The sequence below is a fragment of the Pan paniscus genome, chromosome 13, assembly GCF_029289425.2.
Source record: "Pan paniscus chromosome 13, NHGRI_mPanPan1-v2.0_pri, whole genome shotgun sequence".
Lineage (NCBI taxonomy): Eukaryota > Metazoa > Chordata > Mammalia > Primates > Hominidae > Pan > Pan paniscus.
In genome coordinates this window covers 100,762,739-100,772,393 of record NC_073262.2, presented here as the reverse complement: position 1 = coordinate 100,772,393, position 9,655 = coordinate 100,762,739, and the positions used below count along the sequence as shown (strand labels likewise).

Here is a 9,655-nt window from a genome sequence, read left to right as displayed (position 1 = left end):
TTAACATGATTAGAGAAAAGATGAGGGAAAGGATATAATGATGATATGGCCAACGCTGTTCCCAAAGAATCCAGAGCAGCTGCAACAAAAGCAAATATTTCATATTCTTATATATTTCCATGTGTGTGCTGTGTGCATGTATGAGTGTGTGTTTCTAATTTCCAAACACAAATATACATGCACACTGCACATGCAAAAAAAATAAAAATTTGAAAAAGAAAACATCTATAAACTGAAAAAAGCTCAATCTATGAATTCACTAATTCCAAGACAAAAGAAAAATTCAACTATCTTTTTTTTTTTTTTTTTTTTTTTTGAGACCAGTCTTACTCTGTCACCCAGGCTGGAGTGCAGTAGCATGATCTTGGCTCACTGCAACCTCTGCCTCCCGGTTCAAGTGATTCGCCTGCCTCAGCCTCCCGGGTGGCTGGGATTAAAGGTGGCTGCCACCAAGCCCGACTTATTTTTTTTTTTTTTTGTAGTTTTAGTAGAAACAGGGTTTTGCCATGTTGCCCAGGCTAATTTCGAACTCCCGAGCTCAGGCAATCTGCCTGCCTCAGCCTCCCAAAGTGCTGGGATTACAGGCGTGAGCCACTGCACCCAGCCAAATTCAACTATTATATTTTTTAAAAGCTGCCTTAAAATTATTAACTGAGAGGTGCTCCTATGTATTTCTAAGAGCTTTATTGAGATATAATTCCAGAAAACAAACTGCACATATTCAAAGTATACAATTTAAATTTTGACATATGTCTAACATGTGAAAACACCACCACAATCAGGATAATGAGCACATATATTATTCCCAAATATGTCCTTATCCACTTTGTAATCTCACACTCCCCATTCCACACTGACCCCAGGTAACCACTTATCTACTTTTTGTTACTATTCATTAGTTTGTGCTTCCAGAAATGTATGTTACTGGACATACAGCATGTACTTTTCGTCTAAGTTATTTAACTCATCATTTTGAGATTTGGCAATTTGTGTCTTTTAAGGAATTTGCCCATTTCACTGAAGTTGTAGAATTTATCGGCAGAAAGTCTTCATAATGTTTGCCTACTATCCTTTAATATCCTTAAAATTTGGAGTGATGTATTCTCACTCGTTTTTTTGATTCAATATTGAAATGATGTCTGATCTTACCTTGATATTGGCAATTTGAGTGTTCCTTTTTTCCTTGTTTGACTAGAGGTTTATTAATTTTATTGATCTTCCCAAAAAGTCAACCTTTTTGTTTTATTGATTTTCTCTATTGTTTTCTATCTTATTGATTTCTACTGTAATCTTTATTCTCTTTTTTCTACTTTGAACTTAATTTTCTCTTTTTTTTTCTAGTTTCTTAAGATGAAAATGGAAGTCTTTGGTTTGAGAAATTTCTTTTTTTCTAATACATGTGTTAACTGCTATAAATTTGCTTAGTGTTAGTGTTATCCCATGAATTTGGATGTTTTGACACTTAAATTCAAAGTACTTTCTAATTTCCTTTTTAATTTCTTCTTTGATACAGGAGTTATTTAGAAGTGAGTTATTTAGTTTTCAAATATGTTGAGATTTTTCAAAGATGTTTCTTTTATTGATCTCTAATTCCTTTGTGGTCAGAGCACATACTTTATATAACATTAATTGTTTTACATTTATTGAGATGTGTTTTATGACCCAGAAAATGGTCTATATTGGTAACTGTTTTCTGTGTACTTGAAAATAATATGTACTCTGCTGTTGGTGGTGCAGTGTTCCATAAATGCCAATTATGTCCAGGTAGTTGATCATATAATTTAAATCATCTATATCCTTAATGATTTCCTGTCTAGTTGTTTTCTCCATTGAGAAAGATATGTTGAAAATTCTGACTATAATTGTGTAATTGTGTGTTTCTCCTATCAATTCCACTGGTTTTTGCTTCATGTATTTTGAAGCTCTGATATTAGCTGTATAAATACTTAGGGTTATTACATCTTCTTGATGAACTGATACCTTAATTATTATGTAATAACTTTCTTTATGCCTGGCAATATTCACTGCTCTGAAATCTACATCTGATATTAATATATCCACAGCAGCTTTCTTCTGACTTGTGTTATCATGGTATATCTTTTCCAGTTCTTTTCCTTTAAACTAATTGTGTCCTTATATTTGAATTGTGTTTCTTGTAAGCAGCATATTGTTTGGTCTTTTCATTTTATTCAGTCTGACAATTTCTGCCTTTTAATTTCATTACTTATACAATTTACAATACAATAAGAGATTTAAGTAATATACCTTTTTCAGTTGTGCCTCAATATCAGCAGAAGATTGGTTCCAGGCCTCCTCATTCACTGCTTGCAAATACCCCATTCACCCCTTGCAAATACCAAAATCCATAGATGTTCAAGTCTTTTTCATAAAATAACATAGTGTTTGCATATAATCTTTATGCATCTTCCTGTACACCTTAAATTATCCCTAGATTACTCATAATACCCAATTAAATGTAAATGCTATATAAATAATTGTACTGTATTTTTATTTGTATTTAATTTTGTATTGTTATTTTTATCAGTTTTTAAGTATTTTTAATCCATTTTTGGTTGAATCCACAGATGCAGAACCCCTAGATACAAAGGGCCAGCTATACTTATCCCTGCAGTTACTATTTCTAGCTCTCTCTCTTCATCTGTTTTTGTACATCCATATTTTGACCTGGCATCATTTTCCTTCAGCCTGAAGGATTTCCTTTAACATTTCTTATAATGTAAGTCTACTGGTGATGAATTGAGCTTTTGAAAATTTTTTTGTATAACTTTCATTTTTGAATAGGTATAGAATTCTAGAATTCATTTTTACTGGGTATAGAATTCTAGGATTACAGTTTTTGCTTTGTTTTCAATACTTTAAAGAAGTTGCTCCACCAGCATCTCATCTGCACAGTTTACAATAAGACATACGCTGTCTTTCTTATTTTCTCTGTACATGTCTTTTTTTACTGGCTGCTTTTAAGATTATCTCATTATCACTACTTTTGAACTATTTGGCTACAATATGCCTTGGTTGTTGCAATGGTTTGAAGGTGTCACCAAAACTCATGTGTTGGAAACTTAATTGGACTCCCAATGCCAGAGTGTTGGGAAGTGGGGCCAAGTAAGAGGTAATTGGGTCATGAGGGCTCCACCCTCATGAAAGGTGTTGTCATCGGAGTGGGATAGTTGTAGAGGAGGTGGCTTTGTTATAATAGCAAAACCTCCTTCATATGGGCTCTCTTGACCTTCCACCTTTTGCCCTTCTGGCATGGAATTACACTCACCAGATGCCAAAGCCATGCTCTTGGACTTCTCAGCCTCCAGAACTGTAAACCAAATAAACTTCTTTTCTTTGTAAATTACACAATCTGTGGCATTCTATTACAGCAGCAGAAAACAGACTAACTTGTTTTTCTCATGTTTCTTGTCCTTGGAATTTTTGAGACACTTGGATCTGGAGGTTATAGTTTTCATTACAAATGAGAAATTTTTAGCCATTATTTCTTAAAATTATTTTTCTTTCCTGCTCTTCTCTCCAGTTTCATACATATTAGATTCTTGAAGCTATTTCACTATTCTCTAATACCCTGTTCATTGTTTAAATTCTTTTTATTTCTCCTTTTATAACCCTTTTACTGAGATAATTTACATACCATAAAATTCACTCTTTAAAATATACAATTAAATAGCTTTTAGTACATTCACAAATTATGTAAACAAACATCATCATTATTTCTAATTCCAGAATATTTTCATCACACCAATAAGAAAACTCATACCCATTAGCAGTCACTCCCAGACCCCCACAGCCACTGGCAACCATTAGTCTACTTTCTATCTCTACTGATTTGCCTATTCTGGATATTTTATAAAAATGGAACGGTACAACATGTGGCCTTTGTGCCTGATTTCCTTCACTTAGCATAATGCTTTCAAGGTATACTCTTGTAGCATGTATCAGTACTTCATTTCTTTTATTGTTGAACAATCCAATGTATGAATATGTAATTTTGATTTATCCTTTCATGAGTTGATAGACATTTGGATTGTTTCTACTTTTGACTATTATAAAAAATGCTGCCACAAACATTTGTGTACAAGCTTTTGTGTGGACATATATTTTCATTTCTCTTGGGTAGAAATCTAAGAGTAGAATTGCTGGGTCATATGGTAACTCCATGTTTTTTTAACCTTTTGAGGAAGTGCCAAGCTGTTTTCCAAAGCAGCTGAAATATTTTACATTTCCACCAGCAGGGTAGGATGGTTCCAATTTCTCCATATCCTCACTAACACTTGTTATTATCTGTCTTTTTTATTATAGCCAACCTATTTGGTGTGAAGTCATATCTAATTGTGGCTATGATTTATGTGATCTTAGTGGTTAACGATCTTCAGCACGTTTCTATGTGCTTATTTCCTGTTTGCATATTTTCTTGGAAGAAAAGTCTATTCCAATCCTTTGACCAGTTTTTAAAAATTCGGTTTTCTTTTTATTAAGTTGTAATAGTTCTTTATAAATTTTGGATGCCAGTCTCTATCAGATATATGACCTGCAAACCTGTTCTGTGGGTTCTATTTTCACTTTCTTGGTAGTATCCTTTGGAGTACAAAAGTTTTTACTTTTAATTAGATTATTTAGAGTCAATGAACATATTAATATGCATCCAATCTCATTAGAGATTAAAGATAAAGAGAAATAAGATTTTTGTAACTTAGAAGATTGGCAAAGATGAAAATAAGAAAAATTAAATTTATCATTAGCAAAGATTTGAGCACTCTCATAAACTCCTGGTGGGGTTTTAAATTGAACAAGTTTTCCTGAGACTATTTGGCAATGTATCTCAAAATCCCTAAAAAACAAAAATGAAACAAAACAAAAAATCTCTGTATCCTTTGACCCAACAATTCCACTTCTAGAAATGTATCCCAAAGAAAAAGTTGAACAACTTTGCAAAAATGGATTTTATTATTGGAATGTTTATATAACAAGAAATTAGGTGAGTAAAATCTAGCAATAGGAGATTGGTTAAATATATTCTGGTAAGCCATATAATAAGATACTGTGTAATTATTATAAATGACCATTAATTTTTTTTTATTTTTTAAAGACAAGGTCTTACTATGTTTCCCAGGCTAGTCTCAATTCCCAGCCTCAAGCAATTCTCTCATTTTGGCCTCTCAATAAATGATAATTTTCATCAAGTTTCACCACCTATCATGTCCTCAAGGTCCAGATGTAACATAAATGAATGAAAAGGCTCTCTAGAAAATTGGACAGCATATGCCCCTTTTGGAGAGGGCAGTTTCAATTAATTGATGCCAAGCAAGAAAGTATATGTGTGGTGGTTGTGAGGTGGGGAGTGAGAGGTGTCCTGTGTTGTTAGATTATCCAGTATTTTAAAACATGCAGGACATTGAATTGTACGTAACATTTTCTGAATTTCGAAAGCTGTCTATTGCTTAAAGATTTTTTTAAAAAATGTTCAATGGCCAAATAAAACACATCATTTTTGGACTAGATTCAGTTCAAAGGCTTGGAACTCTAATGTAAATACACATTTATTGACACAGAAAGATATCCATAACATATTGTTAAAATTTTAAACACCCTGCTACAAACAGTTTATATAATATCTCAATTTTGTTAAAATACAAGCATATTTACATATATGTATAAACTCTAAACAGTGTCTAAAGGGATATAAATCAAAATGTTATTAGTGGGTAATTTTGCTTTTCTGTTGTATATAGTTCTCTATTTTTGTATTTTTTATATTGACCATTAATATTTTATATTCAGAAAATAAATGATACAGTTCTTTGTATCTGTGGTTATAAAGGTAAGAGTTAATAGTCTGGTTTAAAATGTTAAGAATAAACTTAAAATCAAAATCACTAAGTATATAATCTTGCACATGAAATCAGACAGACCCAAGTTCAAAATCAATTATTCCATTTATTACCTCAGTGGCTTTGGGCTTTCTCACCTGTAAAATGCCAGTGATAATACCCGCCATCTCCACCTCAGATCCTATTGGTGATGTAAAAATGAATAAATAAAAATAGAATTCATATCTAAAACACTACGTTCCTAGCATCACCAAATCTAAGTAGATAGAAGAGAGAAGGGGGCTTTTTCTACCACAGTTCAAGTCTAGAAAGGAGACAGATGCTCCTCATAGAATGTAACAATGTCATGGAGGCATAATACACAAAAAAAATTGTTTGTTTTTGCTATTCTATCTGGAGGCAGGAACATCACAGGAGACTAGGAGACTTTTCCCTTGCCACCTGCACTCCCAGAATCCAAAGCTCCTCCCTGCTCCACATCTCACTCCCCATCTAGCAAGGACACCCAGTGGAATGAAGCAGAGTATGGCTGACAACCCACTGCCAGAAATAGCATCAGATGAGGCAGAATCCATATTATGTTTTTGAGAATTTTTGGGTGGGTCCTAAGTGTGAGTAGAGCTCTGGGACAAATAAAATAAACTAGAGAAGCTACTTCCAAGGATTGGATTTGACCCTGGAGTAAATAAATGTATAAATATTGTTTGAGAGTTTGTCATCCTTTATCTCCTCTTCCCACCTAACTGTATATCCAGTAAAGACATGGATTTACCAAATAGAATTCAAGTAGATGAAGAGGTACACTAGTAAAATCAACCAATCAGCTGATGTAAGGTGGGTTCTGTTTCTGTCTATAGAACCTCTTTTTCACCACAAAGGGCTTAACACCTGCATTCCACTATTCCTCCTACCAGCAAGTTAAATATAACAGAGGGTAAAGAAATTTTTTCAGGCCATTGTAGTATCATTGGAAACTTGCCTTCAAATGACTTCAGGTACCTCCTCCTCGAGTGCCCAGTTTTAAACCCAGGGAATAATTTCATCATATCTGGTCCATGGAAATAGCAAACTCTTTAAGATATTTTTGATGTAGTAACCCATTTTCATTAGCTTTGCTTTTTCAATTCACAATAAAAGAAAACAATAAGTGTTTTTTTCATATCTTTACTCTTTCAGTAATGTGCAACATAAACATAATAGTGTTAAGAAGTCAGAAATAACACAGAAGCTATAGGAGATGTTTATATTTGCAAAATTTCAACAATTATCTTCTCTAGGTTTCCCCAAATTAGCATATTTGTTAATCAAATTAATTAAGAAGCTTTTCAAAATAAAAGCAATGTTTTAAATAAATATATTCTTTCATAACCATAGAACATTTAGTTCTGTTGGAGGTAACAAACATTATACTCAAGTACTTTATGAAGACATTAGGGTAAAAATTACCTAGATGCAATTATATATGTACCCTAATTAGTCATTTCTTTTTGCATGTATGCTTTTCTGTGTGTGTTAGGGTTATATCATAGATGTGTGGTAACTGGTTAGCTCTTAAATTATCACAAAGATATTATCAGACCCACAGAATTTATATCAGCTCAATGTGATGATATGATATTGTTTGAACAATATCTTTAAATTTAAATTTAGTACCCTAAATTACATCCAAACAAAGCCAACACCTCTAAGCTGCCATGTCTGTTATAGAAAATGAGTGCTAGACTCTCAGCTTGGAAGAATGAGACCTTCCTACAAATCTCGAAATTATACAACAATATTATTGTCACATCAAAATCCTAATTGCAACAGAGCTTTCAGTGTGTTTCAGAGTACCACACAGGTAGGTATAAATTCACTTATGATCAGCTTTTCTAGTGAAATCATATGTTTAGTAAATGACTACAGAAAACTTCCTAAAAATTGATTTTATTTAATAAATATTTTTTAAAGTTTTCTGACTGAAGAAATGACCTTGCTAATCTTTTTAGAAATTCTCATCATCTGTTTAATCTTTCATTCACTTTTATTTCTACTCTGATTCTTAGGAATTTTTCTAATCTATATTTAATCTACCAAAACATCTATGCTTTGATAAATTTGGCTTCCTTCAATAATAAGCTATGCTAAGATCACTAAATTAAATGTCAAAGGCAGAGAAGTCAAATTAAACACAGCGACAGGTTACAGTAAGTGCTCTTTAGAATTTCAGATTAAAACAATTGTCCCAAAATGATCAAGGAATAACTCACTAAATGAATAATGCAACACAGAATAGATTTTAACAGAATTTCTCTCTCTCTCTCTCTTTCTCTCTCTCTGCCACACACACACACATGCACACACACACACACTCTTCCACAGGCATCCACACAGGGGTGTTGACACATGTCTCAGAATTTAAAACACTGATACTAAAGGCTTTAATTTAGATAAATTAACTACACTGAAATACTGACATTGTGAAAATATCTATGTCCAATACCCCATATAGGGCACCATTTTGTGAACTTATAAAACATTTAAAGAAAGAAAACAAGAATGAGAAACCAGAGTCCTTGATAAGATGGGTGAACGTGTCAATAATGCCCAGAGTCACAGCTTCCCATTCTCCTCACTACTTTCCTTCTCTTCTATGGCTTCCAGGCTGCGCTTGCTCTTGGCCTCAGCACTGCTGCTGGGGGCTTTACTCAGTCCACAGGACAGGCATGCCAGCTGGATCTGCTTCATGTTTTCTATAGCTTCATTCTTGGCATTCTTCAACAGATCTCCTTGGCCCTACAAACAGAAAAAAACAGGCATCAAAGAAGACAGTTATGGGCCAGGCATGTGCTGAATGACATCACTCTTTATGTTCTTACTGCCCATTGCTGAATAAGGAAACAGACCCAGACCTGCAAGCTCACTTTTCCAGGGTTTAACCCAAGGTTCTTTTCTAACATTATTAAGTGACTTTGCTTGTTAAGCCAAGTACCTCAACCTGAGCCTGACCAGCTGGCTATGCAATTGCTGGCAGTCCGTTGAGATTCCTGTTGTGAGGAACCCTCCTCTTTATGTGCTGAGGACATCAACTCTTCCATCACCATGGTCTGAGACTCTGCACACTGCTGCAATACCTACCCCGCCCAGATCCAGCATTCCTAGTCTTGGGAGAAAACAAGGAAAGAAGCTCTTCCTTGAAGTGAAAATAAAATCTCCCCCTCTGTACAAGAGCTTACAAAGCAAAGTGTCTTCTGTAAAGTAAGCCACATACACTTATGCTTGGTGAGCTGGTTTTTAATATACTGGGTCATCCTTGCAATCTGCCTGTTGTTAAATTATCAGTCACCCACATTACTTCTGCCTTTTCCATCATCCTGAAGATGATGTTCCCACCTGGCAGATGGAGAAAAAGAGTCTCCAGAGGCAAAACAAAAAGGAAATGAGGATTGCAAGGAACACATTAGCTGTCATTTACATCAGTGCCCAACAGAGATCTTTTCCTGCTATTTTTATTACTTATTTTAGTTCACTTATGAAGATAAAGTGCGTATACTGATACTGGCCCAAGGGCTGAATGACTGAGTGTGGGGAAGCAGGGACAGGTGTCTATGGCGCATAGACAGAGGAAGAAGTAGCTTCTTCCCTCTCCTCTCCATTTTCATGGCAGTGCCTGAAAGTGTGACCTTGAAAGGACAATACGGGTGGATATGGGGTTATGACGATTGCTGGAGCATTATTCTACAAAGCAGAGGCTCAGAGAAAGGATAATTTACCTATTTTATGAAAGGCCAGTAAATGCTTTTTCCTTAGGGTGTATGAAGAAA

At 34.4% G+C, this 9,655-nt stretch overlaps 1 protein-coding gene across 6 annotated transcripts in view; it reads right to left on the bottom strand.

Annotated features, from left to right (window-relative positions):
* Positions 1–669: 669 nt before the first annotated feature.
* Positions 670–9,655, bottom strand: part of PLCL1 (phospholipase C like 1 (inactive)) — a 348,610-nt gene continuing 339,624 nt past the window's right edge. For all 6 annotated transcript variants that reach the window (XM_003825319.4, XM_034954745.3, XM_034954746.3 and 3 more), the window contains one exon: positions 670–8,627. In XM_003825319.4, the coding sequence (XP_003825367.2) occupies positions 8,445–8,627 (183 nt within the window). In that variant the 3' untranslated portion in view covers positions 670–8,444. The remainder of the gene's footprint in view (positions 8,628–9,655) is intronic.